At 35.4% G+C, this 20,098-nt stretch overlaps 2 protein-coding genes across 2 annotated transcripts; one reads left to right on the plus strand and one right to left on the minus strand.

Moving 5' to 3' along the window:
- The first annotated feature begins 5,430 nt into the window (after positions 1-5,430).
- Positions 5,431-14,693, plus strand: glmnb (glomulin, FKBP associated protein b). Its single transcript, XM_056459064.1, has 18 exons — positions 5,431-5,469; positions 5,748-5,867; positions 9,478-9,588; positions 9,664-9,772; positions 9,944-10,181; positions 11,592-11,694; positions 11,791-11,969; positions 12,295-12,348; positions 12,448-12,478; positions 12,561-12,650; positions 12,894-12,935; positions 13,031-13,104; positions 13,210-13,294; positions 13,377-13,486; positions 14,046-14,103; positions 14,197-14,332; positions 14,427-14,518; positions 14,607-14,693. Exons 1-18 carry the CDS (start codon positions 5,431-5,433, stop codon positions 14,691-14,693), a joined length of 1,758 nt encoding a protein of 585 aa, XP_056315039.1.
- Positions 14,694-15,045: 352 nt separating this feature from the next.
- On the minus strand, positions 15,046-16,929 carry LOC130230262 (protein SPO16 homolog). The gene is made up of 5 exons (XM_056459215.1): positions 16,873-16,929; positions 16,589-16,682; positions 15,725-15,896; positions 15,461-15,539; positions 15,046-15,159 (listed from the first exon to the last, which is right to left on the minus strand). Exons 1-5 carry the CDS (start codon positions 16,927-16,929, stop codon positions 15,046-15,048), a joined length of 516 nt encoding a protein of 171 aa, XP_056315190.1.
- Between the last annotated feature and the right edge of the window lie 3,169 nt (positions 16,930-20,098).

The raw sequence follows: 20,098 nt of genomic DNA on the forward strand, positions 1-20,098 counted from the left end.
CACTATTTAAGATATTTTCAAAACTTTTGGTTCTTTCTTTCTACCGTTAAAAGTTGTCTGAGTTTAAACAAATTTACGAAGGCATCAAAACATGAATACAAATGAATTGAGGGGTTTCCCTAAGAATAAGTAAAAAACATATTGTCCTCCATTGTTGCACATTCATGAAATGTGTGCTCTTGTAATATTTATTGAATTGGATATTTTTTTTTATCAGAATCAGAATCAGTTTTATTGCCAAGTGTGCTTCACACACACAAGGAATTTGTTTTGGCTACAGAAGCTTCCAGTGTACATAAAGTGACAAGTGACAACACAAAATAAATATGAAAAAAATAAAAATTATAACATTAAACAGATGCAGTTAGTCAAGAAATCTGGATGTTGAGTTGTATGTACAGATTGTTATAAATATACAGGTTATAAGGTGCTGTGTACAAGTGCGAATGTAGAAGGTATTGCATTGTATATTGATATAAGGTGCTGTGTACAAGTGCGTATGAAAAAGTACTGCACATATTTATTGCACAGTAGGGGGATATTTAACTGTTCATAAGGTAGACAGCCTGAGGAAAGAAACTTTTCCTGTGTCTGGCTGTTTTTGTGCTTGGTGCTCTGAAGCGCCGACCAGACGGTAACAGTTCGAACAGGTAGTGTGCTGGGTGTGAGGCGTCCAGAGTGATTTTGCGAGCCCTTTTACTCACTCTGAAAGAGTACAGTTCTTGAAGTGTAGGAAGGGTTGTGCCAGTGATTCGTTCAGCAGTCCGGACTATTCGCTATAGTCTACGGAGGTCGGTTTTGGCAGCTGAGCCGAACCATGATTGAAGTGCAGAGAATGGACAGTTTTTGTAGTTATTTGTAGTTTTGTATTGTATTGTATTGTAGTTTTGAAACAATAATCTGTGCAAAATGTGAAATAAAGCATGAAACAAGAAAAAATGTCGACATACAAGACATGTATTACCCTCAAAACTGGATGTAAATGGATGTAAAGAGAGAGGGAAAAAACTTACAAATTTTAAGAAATTAAACAACATTATTAGTCTTTATGGTGTTTTTGAAAAAAAAAAAAAAGACAGGATCCCACATTTTATCAAATTTTGCAGAGTTCCCAGAAGTGGCACGTATATCTAATTCTTTCCAAATGTAAAGTCGTGGTGAGTGCAAGAAGCCAGTCAGAAAACAAGAGGCCTAACATTTTTCTTCCAGAAACAAAGAAATATTTTTTTAGCTATGTACATGCCATACTGTACATTTCGGGAGTCTGTACATTTTGAGAGTCTCCAGAAAATTTGACCGCCAAAAATTGCTATTATTGGGTCAGGGAGTAAAACACAATCGTAATCCTTAGCAAAGAAGTTAAATATTTCATAAATATGAACATAGGACCAAAAAAAGATGTACTAAGGTACCCTCAGCAGCCTTGTAATGTTTAAATCTGAAAAAAAAAAAAATCATGTGATCACATTAAATTGAACAGGCCCAGTTTTTTTATTCAAATTAGGGTTGTGCAATACTGAAAAAAATATTAATTGTGATATGCAATAACATGCTAAATAACAAATAATATTTTATATGCTTTATGCTTATATTTAATCTAATATAATTTTCTTATATATAATTTTAAACATAAAGAACAATCAGAAAAGCAAAAACAGAGAAACTGAGTCAATTTGATTCTTTGCTGTCTTATTGCTTTCTTAACATGTTTTAATTGCCTGGTCATACAGTATTTCAGCATCTATGCTAAACTCTTGACAGATTTATGGACAGGAAAACCAGCATGTCCATTCCGCTTGGTTTCAAGATGTGTGTTGACATGTAATTACATTGCATGATGTGCTAAAAAGTCTTTCAGAGGGTGTGCTAATGGCAGGCACACTATGACAATTGTGTATTAAATCACTTATATATTAAACATCATTGTGATATGCACATTTGTGACATTTCAATAAATCTAATATATTGTGAGACCCTTGTTAAAATAACAAACTAAGGATTTATTGTTATGGAAAAAACATGAGGGTGCACAAAACATTTTCATTTTGGGTGTTCTAACCTAGAAAGTCTAAACTGTAAACTAACTACACATCTAACTATATGATATGCAGTGCATGAAGGCCTAGTTCACTTAATCTGGCTTTTCTTTCAGTAGTAAAAGTTCAAGGAGGGGTTACAGTTTTCAGTTAGAGAAGTTTCCATGAATCACAATATTTACTGTTCTTCTTTTTTAAAATCTTCATACGTTTACCCAATCGTGAGGAAAGGAAAATCTGAGCCATGTTCATATAAAGTGCACTGTTTCAAATCAAATGCACAAGTCCATCTGTAGGCAAGGCAGTGAATGCTAAGGCACAGACTCTAGGGATTGACCCCTAAACAGCACAGTTTTTCTTGACATGTTCGCTGGGATTTAGGGAGGGATTTTGGCAGACAGCATCAGCCCCAGACATGGCCTCTAGGGGCCTTCAGGGCCACTCTGTTGCCAAGAAATAAGCACAAGAGTGGCAGAATAAACAGTCCTGTCAGCATGCCATTATAAAGCATGGCAAGTTAAAGCATTGAGTCTCACAATATGTGTCAAAAATCTAAGATTAAACTCAGATGTTCTTTGTAGATGTGGTTGTTGTTTATATAAATGTACAACCAATAATTATTAATACACTCATAAATAAAAGTATTAAATACACTACATATCCTCATTCTTTTCTGCTAAATTTCACAGACGAATAAGCCTGAAATGCTGATGTCTCCATCTGCTAGTCAGATCACACTTTAGCTGTCCTGTTGCTGTTCTCTTTATCAAAAATACAAGGATATATGATAGTAGTGACCCAAGACAGGCCTACTGCACACATGCGTTCAAATAAATGCTGTATAAAAGAGGTGTCATTTAAATTTAGCGAATCTTATTTACAAATAATTGATGATGTCTGTTAATTATTAGAAAATAAGGAACCATGAGTATACTATATTTATAGAGAGAGATTAAACATGTAAATATCAGATCTGTAAGTTTTAATATAATAATGCAAATGTGGAAATGCCTAGCCATAGCTGAATAATATGAGTTCAGTTCATGGAAATGTCTGACCAAAAGCCTCAAACATCACTGTTTCCCCATTATCACGTGAGTCCATTGAGTGTAAAATTCTGGTGAAATCCAGGCCAATGCTTATATTGAGACTGCTAATAATAAGTGTTTTTATGCACATCTATGCATCATCATTCTTACTGTGATCTTACTTAAATGACAGCAATACATTTCAAGAACAATCTGTTTATGCAGAGGTTGATATTAATTACTGCCTCTGTTTTTATATACATTACAACAACAAAATACAACTTACATTACATTACAACCACAAAATACAAATACAAATAAATTTTTGTCATCCCTTTTATTGAGTATATAATTTTAATTTAGCCTATGTTTCATCCACAACATGATTCAGGAGGAGAATTCCTGTCTAACTCCAGTGTTTCCATGTCCTCAGTTATCAATATTAGTTACATTGGTTGTTTATTGTCTTCATTCTTCATAACCGTTTGCTTGTTCGATCTCATTGTCTACCTCATTGTCCTCGTGTTTCTTTTTTTTTTTTTCATTAAGTCTGTATGTCTCATTGTATGTATGTCTGTTTTTGAGACTGTTTAATAAACAATTTCTAGCTGCACCTGGATCTTCACCTCACCGTTCATCATTCTCAACACCACAGATGTCAAATTTAAAGTTAAAATGAACCTCTCCAAAATTTCAATTGAAAAGGTTTAAAAGGATCTACTAATTTGTTAAAACATCTTTTAATAACTAAAGTATGATTATTTGTATTTCAGAGTACATCAAGCTGTTTTTGTGTGTGAATTGCAGGCACTGACATGAAAACCAGAGCGTCAGAGCTGAGCTTGTTAATATTCATGACCATTCCAAATATGGTCAAAACTGAGCTTTTAATTCTACAGGTAATCCCTGTTGTTATAAATGCGCACTTTAGCACCTTTAAAAGTGTTCAGCAACAGCATCTCAGCAAACAGCAAAGATGTCAGTATAATTGCTTCAAGAACAGGGCCAGTTTTGCCTTGTTTTAAGTCAAACATACAGAAACATGGTATCATTTAAGGCAACAGGGTTACACCAACAAAATATTATGGGTCAGGACAGGGAGAATTAACTCCTAATATCATTGTCCTAAAAGTATTGATTGTTATTAGTAGTGTATTCAGTATATTTAGATTTACCATGTCTTATAAACAGTGAAATTGTATATTATTGTAATGAAAATTACAAATGACGTATTTAAGCAACATATTATCTGTTTCACTGAATAAAGATCCTAAAAACATTTTTTTTACACAGAATTATTCATTATAACGTATGATAAACATACTTAATATATAATATTAATAATTTATATCATTCTATAAAACCTGCATATAAAACACCTAGCGAACATACGATGAGCAAAAGGATATGGGCCTGACCATGCAAAACAACAAACCTGTTTGTCTGTCAACATACCGTGAGAGATCTTTTTTATACGTTCAACTTTCATTACACACAGTCTGTTCACTGTCAAAACACTAAATCAGCAGTCTTCAATTAGCCACGGGCAAATCTGAAGCTAGCATGCAACCGGCCTGTCCTTTCCTGTTATATTTACATTGTGCCTTTTGTTAAAGCCTTTCACCACACTGTAATAGACAGAGCAAACTTCGCAGCTGCTGCTTAAATCCTATTGCTCAAACCTGGTTTGTCTCCATACACCTGAAATCAGGGTCTACAATAGTTACCCATAAAGTAAGTCAAAGACATGGCTCATATCAGGTTACATGTCCATAGGAGCAATGCTGGACTTATTGGAGATTTATCTATGGACAGTATACACATGATTGCCAAAGATTAACAAAACAACTTCTGATGTGCTTTCAGTATTTCCATGGCATGACATGTTTAAATAACATCAGGGCTCATTTAAGAGCAGTCTGTTGGTTATTGTGGGTCAGCATGGTCTTCTGTATGATCTGACAGTGAAATGTTTAATTAATTATATATGGACCGTGCCTTTAAAAGTCAACTGAACAAACAGAACTGGTTTGAGTAAATACTAATTGACTGTAAAACATAATGAGAACTCTTATGACCAGGGCGTTCGAGAGGATTCTTTCTTGTCCCATCTATTTCAGATTGCTCTGTCTTAATCCTATTAGCAGACACTCAGCTGCAGTGCTTAGTAAGAGGTTTACAAAGGGTTCCTCTTGCTCGATTCTTTTCAAACACCCTGATCTCCGTTATAAAGCTAGCTATATTCTTTTGTGCTTATTTTTTATATTGCAGATGTCATTCAGATCTTCAGCAGAAAAGCCTGGTTTATAATCCTGACCTTGAAGTGTCTTTTGTATGGATTACTTTTTAAAAGACCAGATCTGACAATGGCAGTGAATCAACTAGAAGATGTAATTCAAAGATGGGTGAGGAAAATTAACTTTTGTTTTATTTGTGTTTGTATTTTTATGTAGTTAGACTTGATTATAATAGACTTGGCTATAAAACAATCATATATCTCATACCATTCATGTATATATTTCAGTATGTGTAACTTGTAATATTAGTGTAATATTCTCTGAATTTTCTGTACATATTTGTTAATCATAATTCGTTTTAAGCCAACAAACATAACTGAAACCTAATTCAACATGTTTTTTTTCTGTTTGTGAATCAGTGGCATTAAATCTATCCATATTTTCAGAGAACAATTGAAGATTTTAAACCGGAAGACCATGAACTCTTTCTAAATGCTGGCCATACTTGCATTGCCCAAGGTGATGGCACTCTACTACTGAACTTCATTAAAGACGAGGCTAATAAGGTAAACTTTAAAGGCATTACATTTACTTTTGAAATTACTTTTAAAACCAAAATGAAAATCCTGTCATCGTTTACTCACCCTCATGTCATTTTAAACCAGTAAGGCCTTTGCTCATCACCAAAACACAAATAATGAAACAAATAAGAGCTTCTCTGTCTCAACTAAATGTTTTTCTCGCAAAACTGTGAAGCTTGAAAACATTCATAAAGAGATCAAAAAATAAATCTGAAGATACATTATTGTTGTAAATGATGAACAGTTTTAATTTAGGCCTTTGCTCAAATGTAAAGATTGATAATGAACATGAACAAAAGCTCAACAATACCTGGTTGGCATGCAAGAATAAAACTGGTTTTTATGAAAGTTAAACATGCTGGTGTAAAACAAAAGAATGAACCGATGATCCTTTAATGGCAATTTTCCAGTAATTTTCTGGAAAAGTCTATGGCTGTATTCAAAATCACGACCAAATGCAGCCATTTGGTGTCTGAAATCATAGTGGCCGTAATGAAGTGCACTGAATAAACCCCACAATGAACAGCGATAACAGGTCTACAAACCATGCACACTCAACAGCTCAGAGAATCCCCATAATGCACTGTAAGGGCTCTATTTTAACAATCGGGGCGCAAAGTCTAAACTGCAGGGTGCAAAAGCATTAAGGGCATGTCCGAATCCATTTTTGCTAATTTAAGGACTGCAAAATACGCTCTGCGCCGCGGTGCATGATCTAACAGTGCTGTGTTTATTATCTTAATGAGTTATAAGTGTGTTTTGAGAGTCTCATATCCCATTCCCTTTAAGGGTCAGTTGCGTCACGCCATGGCGCATTTGCTATTTACATGACGGACTTTGTAAGAGGAAAAACTGAAAGCTTCACTAGCGAGAAAACAGTTAAACAGAGCTTCTGCAGCGCAAGGATAAAGAATTAGCCTCCTCCATTCGGGCTTTACTTTCACTCTCTCGGTGGATAGGGAAACATGTTCACATACTGACACAGACAGCCTACATAATTAATTTAGTTTGTTAAGCGCAAAGATTTGTTTCAAAATTATTTCTAAATTCAGTTTTAATTTCCAGCAAACGAATAAATGAACAATAATAACAAAGTGTGGTCAAAAAACTGAGTTATATCCAAACACACGTCCTATGCCCCATATGATCCAAAACCTGACTGGTGGATAAATCTAAGCTTGTTTTTAATAAAACAAATATAAATATGCATATAATAAATACTACTACTAATAATAATAACAACATTATACCAAAGAAAATTGTCATTAATAAACAAAAAAAAAGGCCCCCAAGATGAAAAAGGCATGGAGGCATTGTTTTTTATTATTATGTAGAAAGTAATAATTTTTGTAATATTTTAATTCTTTAATTCTTATGCCCCATTTGTAAAGATATTTGTGTATTTCTGTACATTTTGCGTGTTTTAAGCAATGTGTAAGCGAGGCGCACAACTAACGTGCTCTGCGCTGGACTTTAGACCTGCCTTTAGCTGGTCTATTGCGCAGTCTATTTTAGTTCCTCAAAATAGCAACGTGCCAACAATGCGTCTTAACACACCTCTTTTCAAGACAGCAACACCCAATAGTCCACAAAGTGGTGCAAATAGATTTGTTTTTTAAACAACGTGGTGGAAAACGAGAAAATAAAGGTTGAGTTGGTCTGAAAATATTAACACTTCGGGGAAAACACGCCTTGCGCATTTTTGTGCATGGTGTATGATAGGGCCCTAAGAGTTTGCAAGCTCAATGAATTTACGCATCTGACCACAAAAATGCATATAAAGCACCGTCCTATCACTGTAAGTTTCGAAGTAAAATGTTATTTAATTAAAGTAACAATTGTGTATACAGTGGGTAGCGCTGTCACCTCACAGCAAGAAGGTCACTGGCTTGAGCCTCAGCCGGGTCAGTTGGCATTTCTGTGTGTAGTTTGCATGTCCTCCCCGTGTTCGTGTGGGTTTCCACCAGGTGCTCCGGTTTACTCCACACTCCAAAGACATGTGCTGTAGGTGAATTGGGTAAGCTAAATTATCCGTAGTGTATGTGTGTATGTACTGGTCCTCCAGGTTAGGGGTTGAGTGTTGGGCTAACAACCCACCTAATAAAAACTAGATGTTACGAAACACTAATATTGTGTGGCTAAATATCAACTTCGATTTAAAAGGCCCTGGGAGTTAGTAAGTTTTATACATGGCCTTTGTTTCATTACTAATAAAAAGTAGACAAAAATCTAATCCTTCTGAGGGACTTGTCAAGCAGCAAATACAAACAAAACGGCATTCCTTCAAGTGCACTGAGTGCTTGAATTCACCCACTCGTTTCATTCACTCCTTCACGGGAACTATATTAGTGGACTAATGTAGGGAATAGTGAATGAGGGTATATGGGTGATTTCAGATACAGCATATGTGGTAAAGTGGCTGAGTATTAACTCAAAGTCATATGACCTGTCACATGTTCATACTACAAATAAGGTTGAATTTATGGGTCCCTAAGACAAAGAAATGTGCCACAAGTACTGTACAGTTTGTTACATCTAGTCACATTTTTTGATACCAATCCACTTAGATGAAGAGATGGGTTATATTGCTAGTAAACTGCCACTTTGTCATTCTGCCTACCTGACAGGCTCCCTGACCTCTTGGTGTGGGAATGCAGTTTAGCTGAGAACCAGTCAGATTTTCTGCTTTATTGAAAGCCCTCTTAGGAGCAACACTCCATTAAGTGCTGTTGATCTACCAGTTTCTTGAACTGCTTGACTTATCCATGCAAGTAGCACACACATATACTAAGAAACATGCCATAGATATTTTGAAATAGCATAAATGCACCAAATTTTAATCTACATAGTAACTGGTCTGAAAATACACAGTCAATGTCTATAAAAAAGGGCAAACAGAGGACAATCCCAGCTTTTGTTTTCCTCACCTTGATGACTAGGGCGGTCCCAAAAAAACACCCCAAACACACAGCAAAAAGCCTGACCGACATAATATCCGAATTACCAGAACAAATAGTGATCACCAGCACTGCAAGCTACAAAGATTAACTTCATTGCTCTCCGCTGCTTTAGTTTAACTGTGAAGGACTTAACCTGGATGAGATCAGAGTATTATTATAATCGATTTTTATTTACCAATTACTAGTTTTTATTCATGTTAAAATACATGAATGCAAAGCACAATCCAACATGGTTCATTTGAACAATTTATTCCATTTCAGTAATCTGGAGATTTTAAAATTGAAACCTACACATTTACTTCTTTCAAAACAACAAACATATTGCATTCTGAAACACATTCACCTTAATTGTATGAAGGCATGCATATTAATTAACACAAATTTAGCAAATATATGAGATATGGGGAAAAGGCTAAACATTTTACATTTATCATTTATTTATATTTTAACATATTGCATAGTCATTTTTTAAGATTTGTTTTAAATCATTTGCAATGTTTTGGAATGTTTAAATGTATCTTTTCCATGTTAGATTAAAAACTACATGCACTGTATTAATTAAAGCAATTACATCACACACTTATGAATATGTATTGTAATGTAAAAAAAAAGTAAATCTAGAAATGTTTTCCCAGCACATAGTGAGGTCTATGGGCGGTGGTCTAGTGCCTGCACTGGTGAGTGAAGTGCTGAGAAATGGCAGCAGTGCTGTTCATTGTCAGGCTATCCTCAGTCAACTTGTACAGGTAAGATGGAGCTTACTTAAATATAGTACTAAATATTACTGTGATGGCAATATATAAGCATAAACTTTATTGTAGATCTGCAGAGTGAAAGAAGTTCTCAATACTTTACTTCAACAAGTGGATGATGCTGATCCAAATGCTATTGCGGACTCTATCATTGTTCTCATGCCTCTTATTCAGTCAGGTAATCGAACAACCTCAGTAAGCCCAAAGTCATCACCCTTATACAACATGTAAACAACAATACATTTTTGTATTAAGTTGTTTCAACTTAAAATAAATGCCAAAACAAAAAGGCTCCCTCTACTGACACTGCGAGCTGCTCTAAACAATTTTCTGTTTGTTCCTAATACAGTTCTGCTGAGAATGAGCGAGTTGAAGGCCCCTGGATTGTCCATGGCCCTTGATTCACTTCAGAAACAGATTTCAAAGTTGCCTGTACCGTACTCAAACAAACAAGAACAGGAAGATGTGTATGGGCTCTGCCGATGCTGCACTGCAGTAGTGACCTTTGTACAACCCTTCGTGCAGGAAGTCAAGAATCAAGACACAAACTCAGCGGCCACTAGTTTAAGAGCTACTCTTCTAAAGTTGTATGTTTTTACTAATGTAATTGCTTTTTTGAATATGTGACAATACACATTGTTTTAAAAATCTTACTGAGATAATCATTTTGCATTTGTAATGCAAGTTTTAAGGCTGGACGATATGACAGTATATCATCTTTCGAATTTAGCTTAACTGTATTCATATTGTAGTATAGAACATAAATTAAGCATGTCTATATTTTCACATGAAACTTTAAATATTAATATGCTCAAGTGACCAAACAGTAGTTTGGTTCGGTTCTCTTGGTTCATCTAGTCTGGACTCTGGACCAAAAAGCAAAATAGTACATTTAGTCTTGATGCACCTGGCATCCACACTAACATTCAACTTGAAGATACAGTGGTAATGAGCATTCTGTCCACTGTAGGCTTGCGTCTGAAGAACTCACGACCTGTCTCTGGTTTACATAAATTAGGGGTCACCTAACACCCAGTGTCTTGCAAAGTTTAGCTCCAACCCTATACAAACACACCTGAACAAGCTACTCACGGTCTTACTACATATGTATGGACCCTTTACACAAGACTGTCATGATGTGTTTAACGGTCATCAGTATCTTTAATCCTTGAAAGTTTTTAATATTCAGATTTTTAAATAAAAGAGTATGTATATTTATATATTTACATATGTATTATATCGTCTTTGCAACAAATTACAAAAAAACATTGTTCTTTCTTCTGGCTGCTGCTATCAGTCCCTCACATTTTTGTTACTTTTTCTGGAATTCTTGATCGTTAAGTTTTTCATTAATTATTTGAGCAAATTGAATTGTAAATAATAAAATAATAAGTATTATTATTATTATTGTACTCTCCCATTCATTGTGCTGCTGAGAAACCTGGAAATGTGAAAAGTGTTCATACTTCAAACTTCCAGGAAGGTGTGTTAAGGAAACTTGGAGTTAAACTCTGCAGGGACACCAGCCCCCAGGGCCAAGATTGGTGACCCTTGGCTTAGAAGTTTTTGGTCTGTTTTGCATTATTATTCCATTTAATCTGCCAAATTTGCAATCAGAAAACGATCCACCCAATCATAAAACCAGTGAGGTGACAGACACACTATTTCATCAGTTTCGGTTTGCATATTTTTTTGTGGACCAGGGTTCAGATGATAACATACGCTCATTCAAAGGAATAATGCAACAGAGCAATCACACCAGAGTTTTGTGTGAACACACACATACACAATGTTCAGAATCAGCTTTGTTCTCAGTGGGTATCTTTATGAAGATATAGTAAAATGTAAATCAGTAGTCAGCTGTCACAGAGTCTGATGTACAGCAATAGTTTCCTAACCCCTAACTTTTTTTACCGCTTTGTAGATTATGAGCACGTGATCTCAACCAGTTTTGTTCTAAATTCTTCAAAATTTTCTTTCTTTCTCTAATGGCCCAGTTGCATGAACAGTCTAAGGGAACCTCTCCTCCAAGCTCAACTGGACAGAGAGGAAAACACAACAGAAATTTTACCACTGTGGAATTTTGCAGCAGAAATAATGGTAATATCTCTAAAATCTTGTTCACCATAAGGCTTAGACGATGCATTTTGGGGAAAAAAAATAAGACTTCTATGTGCTTTTGTGCCTCTAATACAGGCAATCCTAGTAGTGATCCAAGGATCTCTACCAAAAATCCTGTTCTACCATCCTGTGAGGGGACAAGAGGACGGCATGCTAGAGAAACAAGTCTGCCATCCAGATGAATCAAAAGCTTGCATTGCTTACTTGCTGTTTGTCCAACTTATTGCCATAGATGTTTTCCCTGCAGTTTTTAGGTAAGTTGCAGTTAGACCTCAAGTCTCTAAAACGTGTTTTTCTTTCCTCTCACCATTTGTTTACCCGACTCAAAGACAGTGTGAACTGAACAGTTAAGGCCACAAATCTCTTGGGCTTTCAAAAACAGTTCAAAATCCCCATCACCGTTGTACAGTTGAGAATCTTGTTTTGCGCTCAAAGGCTTTCAGATATACCAAACGGATTTAGAGAGGATTTATTTTACTTAATTGTTTTTGTAGCACTGATATATTAATGCAGTTTACACAACTAATATATTTGTAAAAAATTAAACATCTAATTGTTTAATTTGACATTTTATTTCAGCCCTGTTTTTGTACTACAGTGTAATATGGAATACATCAATCTTCTGTTGAGTAGGTGTGTAAACCATGCAGTTTGTATGATTATTTAGAAAAAATGTATGAACAGTGAGCACTTTTTGTCTGACTTCCCATCCTGCCTTTTATCTTTATACAGAAAAGATGAATCATGGATTTTGAAAGGACTGGTAGAGTGAACGTCAATCAAAATGTTGAATATTACTTTTATTACATTACAATTGTTTAAGTACTAATTTGCCTTCTTTAAAGGACTTACATGTTAAAAGTTTGGAAAGATTAACAGCCTGCAGTCTCCCAGTGGAGCTCTTAGACCTGAAACCATTCCATGAGGTTCCACAGGTATGTAACACTTGTTTTATCGAACTAAAACAAATACTTTGTGTATTTAAAAAAGGCTGATAAAACAATCACACTCTAATTTCTTCTTTTTCCTCAATGGAGTTAATTCTGCAATGTTGTCCTGTTTACATAGCTATATTTGCCACATCAATAAATAATCAAACGTAAAATACTAATTTACATTGAACAAATAGGTTGTTACTTGGGAATAACACAAGTAAAATTCTTATTCTCTATTCACAGAGCTTAATTAAAATTATGATTGAATGTCCTATCCAGCATTTGGTAAGTACACAGTTTCTATACATATGAGACATGGCTTGCTTTTACTGGTAAATCTGATCTTTGCTAAGAAGAGCAAGCGTTATGTTTGTATTCAGAGAGGAAGAAGTCTTGTGGTGTTCCAGCTCTTTATAGAGAAGCTTAATGGTGAAGCTAAGCACAAATTTTTCAGGTATGGCATTTGAAAAGTATATGTTTATGTAGAACATCCCAGGGTAGGTATTAACTTTTTTTGTTGTCTTTTTTTCTTCTGTCTTTCCTTTTTGAATGCTCTAAGGCGCATAATAAAAACTAGCCATCATGCAGGTGTAGAAAGTACCATCCTCAAAAACATAAAGAATCAAGTGGAACAAACCAGAAAGGTAGTGCACAGTGAATATAATGAGTTATAAATCATGTTAAACTGTCGACTTGTTCATGTAACTGATGGTTTTGCTATTAAAGTCAATCTACCAGGATGGCTGGTTTGAGGGGACTCGGCTCATCTCACTGCTCAGAGACACGATCTGTCTCCCACAGGGCCACGAAACCGACTTGCTACATGGAATGGACAGGTAAACAAAACCTGTATTTTACAAAGAGCTTTTAGTAAATGAAAACAATTGCCTGACAGGCCACCAAATGCACATAACTACATCTTGATGGATCTAATCAACTTTCATATCAACAAATCCTTGACATGAATCGTAACCCAAGTACAGACTCCACGTATGGCAGCTGTCTCTGTTTTAAATGTTAGATCTCCTACCAACTAGATACAATCCATCCCTATCCATCATTTATTTATGAGTGTAGTCCAGGTTTACTGCCATGATCCCACAATACAGAACAGATGGTGAGCACTGCCATATTTTGAGCCAGATCCTGTGTCATTCCTAAAATGATACTACAACCTGAGTGATTGACATACCTCGTCTGGATAATCTGTCCCTGATAAATTACCTAGGCCTTGCTTCACCCTGCTGATGTGCAAATGATAAAACACAATACGCACCTGTTATGTGCAACTCCTTCTCTGTCACGCATTGACAACAAGCTATACAGATATTTTTGACACAAAAAATAAGCTAATTTAAATAAAAATAAGTTTCTTGTTCTTAATTGCTTTTAAAGGGTCATGGAGTCTCTAAATCTTCTGCGGTATTTACTGATACAGAAAAGAGGAATTTCTGTAAGGCTTTTACAAACTGTTTCCAAAACAATCTTATTTTTTAGTTATACCTTCATTATCTTCTTTTAATTAGAGTGTCCCTGTTTATTTCAGACTGGAGAGTGGACAGACCTGTGTCATATTGCTGAGACCTACACAAAATTACTACGTGTTTGTCTAAACATGTCCAAATCATACTATGGAATGGAATTAAAAAGACTTCGAGAAAACAAAAAGATTAAAGCTAAAGGTAACACATATGTTGTGCTTTTTCATTTAAAATGACAATTGTTACAGTTTTAAAAATGGAATTTGGTCTGTAGTAACATTTTTGCTTCCTACAGAATACAAGGAGGCATCAGGAAAGAGATCAGTCAAGAGCTTGATTGTGAAAACGGAGACGCTCGGTAGCATGCCACCAGAGGCACAGGATAAGGTTAGATCATCATCAGTAGGTCTACCACCGATCTAATTTCAGTTTTAAAACAATATGTCATATATAAGACTAAATATATTATTTGCAGGTCTTGGAGTGTGCCCTGGTCACATTTGACTTAATGGAAAGTCTTGTGGTCCGGATAGAAGAGATCAGTGAGGAGAGTCAAAAATGAAGTACTGCGCACAGTCATGTTTACTGCAGTCCTAACCTAATTTCTTTCTTTCCCCTATATCATGTAGTCTTTTGCAGTGATAGAAAACAAAGTTACCATTGCAGTATTTTCAATATTTTTCAATAAGTCATTTTACAAAAAAAAATTCTCATTTGAAATAAAAGGTGGACAATTTTTCCTGACAAATTTTATGCTTTGCTCGTTGTGGTTTATGAATTATTTTCAGAGAGAATATTTATGCAAGAAACTGAATAAAGAATCAACAATTGACACTGCATAGTATGAAACAATACTGACATCTGCTGTTATATTTAAGTATAGCAAGCAATAAGAATATATATTGAGGTGAATCTCACTTGAACTGCATATCCTGAAGCATTCCCCAAACTGGACTATGATCTACGATGAGAGTACAAGCCACAGACATCTGATCTCTGAAATTTTCCACAGTGGGTTTACTTGTGGCCTGAAATAAAAAGGCCATTAAGTCTTTTGTGGGTACCATCCTAATATACTTCTTACATGTGCTTTTACTTCTGCGGGCACCATGCTCTTTACTTCTTATATGTGGTATGCTTCTAATGTACTTCTATAATAACAACAGCCCTTGATGTAAAATTTGAGTTAACCCTAAAAACTCACACATTAAAATTTTTATAAACCTATAAATTATAATTAAAATACTACAGGAGAAGTATAACAGTTAATAAAAAACAAACAACAAATCCTTCACTCAAACTAAAGTGTACTAAAATATCACAACAAACCTTAGCGATGATCAGCATTCCATTCACTGCTTCAGCAGTACTATGCACAGGTATGACTCTGAGGTTACAGCCAAGAAATCTGTTGCAAAAAAATCTAATATCAGAACATTATTGTTTGTACAGCTAAGACAGGTTTCAAATGAAAATGTTTTTTTGGAAAACTTCTGTGAGTGAATTTCCAGATGCCCTGTCTAGAGCACTGCCTATTTAGAATAGCTTGCTGACAAAATAAAGTTTTGCATTTGTGTTTTTCATATCATGTACCTGTTCTGCAGCAGTGATAAAATCTCCCACTCTTTTTTTCCATAAACTGGGGCTTGAAGCAGAAGAAAACTGTTTCTGTGGATCTGCACAAATCTTTCCATTCTCTCAATTGGTTCTACATTCTCAAGATTAGCTGGAAACTCTTCAGGTGTCACAAGCAAGAAAGCTGTACCTGAGCAATAAAAAAGTAAAGAAAATGTGATGAGGGTCCACTGTATTTTAAACCCCTGTCCTACTAACCATTTTGCCAATCGACTTTTATTTTCTAACTAAAATATATCTATAAATTTAATCAATAACACTGATGTATATAATTTTCACTTTATAAATTAAACAAAGATAACCATGATTGAGTTATATAGCTATTTAGTCAAGAGTACTTTAATGGATTAAAAAAAAACTGCCCTAGCAATGCCCCATGAGTATGTGGGAGTTACTTCATTGACCAAAGAAAGTTTTGTGAACATGAATTGACACCCTGTTTCAGTCATAACCTGTACATAGCAGTAGTATTAAATTATTTTATCATAAGTAATTGGTGATATATTACTTTAAAACACGGGTAACGCTTATTTGATGATGATGTTCTCTGCACCAGGTTCAGTTTTTCTTCATGACTGTAAACAGAGCAGTCGCGGCGCGGTTCGTTGCGCCCTCTGCTGATATAAGGGAAGGCAGGCACTAGACTGTTAAGACCATCATGAGATAAACGGCGGTCAGGCGGTTTTGAACGTACTTTGAAACGCGATTAAAAACTAACTAAGAGGCACAGTTTTTATAAGCGTGATAAAAATCCAGTAAACACCGTCTTAAAAGGGCCCAAATTATTATTTAAAGTATATAACGCCTTACATTATAAGTTACCTGACAAGGGGAAAACGAAGGAAGAGTCTAGAATGCTATCTGATCGGCGAATCCTGTGCTGCTGTGCTAAAAGCATCCGTGAAGCCTCATCACACTGTAAAGACATTACGAAATAAAATAAAGACATTTAAGTACACCATAAATCAGTCAATACATTTATAACATTGAACAAAAAAAATTCCCACCGAAACAGCTAACTTCAAATTTGTGTAAATCCCTTAATTGGGATGTACGTATTTATGCCATAAATTCAGTCAAAATTAACAATATTATTGAAAATGAACCTGCGAAGAGGAGCTGATTATAACTGTTGTTTTCCAACATGTGTTATCGCTGGCCATTTCCGATTATTTGGGCAGATTTTTAGATTGCGCTAACTAAACAGAAGCAAACGCTGGAATTTGGAAAGCGCGGGCATTGATGTATCGAAACCTGACTCCCCGGACAAATCTAGGGAAGGGGAGTCGACTCCAAAAGAGTCGATTCCTCAACGCTCAATCGACCCAGTACCGGAATCGACTCCAGGACAGGAATCGACTCTGAGAGTCGAGTCTGTTTTTTTTTTTTCAAATCCTCCTGAATGAAGCAGTTACATGTACTGCGAAGTGCATTAAAATCCTTTAACGCATTGCAAGCCGTTGATTATCCCGCTTATTCCATGGTCATTTGCCAAGGTAGGCGTAAGTTTAAAATAGTTTTGCTTTTTGTAACGCAATATCTGTCCGAATTTTTGTCAGTTTTTACATGTTAAATTTTCTAGTCCCTCCACTGAATCAGCTGTGACAGGCTGATTATAAACGTTATAAGTGGTAATTATAAACGTTTGGGAGAAGCGCATTCATTAAAAAAATTGTGGCCAAAACTGACTGGAACTACCTGTGCGTTTCAACGAAAATAATGCACACCCTCCAGCCAGTCAGAATCAAGAATATCAACAGCCCATGGAATAAATGAAATATAGTATATGTGTGTGAAATTGGAACGGATCGGATTTGCGTATGGACATATTACATTAGCACAGCATGTAAAATTACTATGTTATGGTATTGGCTGCTGCTATATGCTCAAGTAAAGTTTTTATTTAACTCATGCCGATTTTACGAATAAATAAACAAATAAATAAATAAATAAATAAGTAAACACTAATCATAATGACAAAAGTAGCCAACATCTGACAATACATGTGGTCGTGGTTTTGTTTGATCTATTCTGTTTAATCGACAGAACAGTATAGAATAGTTGACAGAACTGGAAAACTGATTTGATTAGTGTGTGTGCCTAACGTTCAAATGGTAGGTGGTTTAAACGATTATTAAAACTAAAAAAAAAGTTAAATAAAATATTTTTTGTTAAATGCCAAGTATTTCTTTTTCTATTGTAATATCACCCTGCTAGCTACTCTTTCAACAAATAATAACATAACAATATAATAATACTAATTATAATGATGATGATAATAATAATAAACAATAACAACAATAATCCTAAATAATGCTTTGCATGGGTCAAAGTAATTTTGTCCTGAAAATACTAGTTAATGTGCTTGACTGAGGTTTACTGACCACTCAAACATGGTGCAACTGAACTACTTCAGTTTATTTGACTTTAGTCAGATTAAATTGATCAAAAATTGTTGTTTCGAGCTTATGTAGGCCTACAGATCATAATTCATGTTTAACTGAATAAACAGTTAGTAAACACAAGTACATCTTATTGAACATAATTTATTTTTATCACAAATTATGATAGTAGAACAGTTTCTCAAGCAGTTTGTGATGCATTTTGGAAACCGAAGATAAGTCCCAGGTCTAATGTTCTCAAATACTTACTTTTAGTCATTGTTTGGGCAGCACACATATTCTGAATGCCTTCGTCAGAATTCAAATTAGCTATTTTAACCTAGATTAATTGCAAGATTACAGTGAGATTAATCTAGATTAAAACAATTTATCGATTCCCACCTATTTTATATATATATATATATATATATATATATATATATATATATATATAGAGAGAGAGAGAGAGAGAGAGAGAGAGAGAGAGAGAGAGAGAGAGAGAGAGAGAGAGAGAGAGAGAGTATTTTACAAATATTAATAGAATGCATTATGGAAAATATGTGGAATGGAAAATGAAGGTATTATGCATTTGTTTTGAACTAGGAATTAGGAATTATTATGCAAATTGTGTTGAATTAAGTACATTTATGCCATAGTTAAAAGAAATTCTAAAACAAATAATGCCAAGTAAAACAGAGCAAACTGAGGAGGAGACAGAATGGTATAAAAATATTTTTATTTGGTTTTAACGGAAGTAAATCAAGGATTGTCAATTTGTTTCTATCAGTTACAAGTGTAACACGGGGAGTGACACAGACATCAGAGTTTGGATCCAAATGCAGGTTTAATGAGGATATCAGGCAAGCAATGGTCAACACTGGTGCAAACAGATGTACGAAGGCAGTCCAAAATCGTAGTAAAAGGATCAGGCGAGAGGTCGAAAGGCAGGCGGCAGACAGGGATAACTAAAGCAAAGCGAGGTAAATATACGGGAAAACAAGACAAAGAAAACACGTTGTAGTGTCACTATACAGATAACAAGACTCGGCAATAGGAATGAGTAAGCGTGCTGTTTAAATAGTGTGTGTAATCAGTCTTGACACCCCTCAGGTGATGTGAGTGTAAATCAGTCAGAATGAGGAAGCATGTGTGTGTGTGAGCGAAGTGCATGTATGAAAATGTAGTCCAGAAATGGCGGATTTCTAGTCCATAAGTTATTGTAATAGTATACTTCCTGCTTCGCTACTGTTCAGACGTCTTTGCTTACTCCTCCGCTCTTTGCCCACCTGCTTTTATATCTTATACCCTAATTTTAACTTGAGCCTATCAGTAAAGTGCTCAAATGACACAGCTTGAAGATCAGCATCGATTCTACAAACTTTCTGGAATATAGCTTTACTAACAAGAGGGGAAATATCGTCTAAACAATCCTCCTGCTACCAGCTGCTCACATTCCTGAGACGGGAAAACATGGCTGTGAAAATGCTTTGGATCGGATTAATTCAGATTCTCACTGCTGTACAAACTGCCACAAACTTCTACAAAAGATTGCAGTTCTTGAAACAAAGTTACTTGCGATCCGACCAGAACTGCAGCTTCATTGTGGCAACAGCTGCCAGAGTTCTTACCGGGTCTAGAAAATTTGATCACATTTCCCCAATTTTATCCTCCTTACACTGGGTGCCTGTTAAGTTTTGTATTGAATTTAAAATATTGCTTCTTACCTACAAAGCTTTAAATAATCTAGCTCCTGTTTATCTAACTCAACCAAAGTCGAGTAAAGGAGGTCAAGCCTTCTCATTTATAGCTCCTAAACTCTGGAATAGCCTTCCTGATAACGTCCGAGGCTCAGACACACTCTCCCAATTCTAACCTAGATTAAAGACCTATCTTTTTAGTAAAGCATACACTCAGTGCACCACTTAGCGGGTTTCCACACAGGTTTCTGCTT

Source organism: Danio aesculapii, chromosome 6 (assembly GCF_903798145.1).
Source record: "Danio aesculapii chromosome 6, fDanAes4.1, whole genome shotgun sequence".
In the NCBI taxonomy this organism is placed as follows: Eukaryota; Metazoa; Chordata; class Actinopteri; order Cypriniformes; family Danionidae; genus Danio; species Danio aesculapii.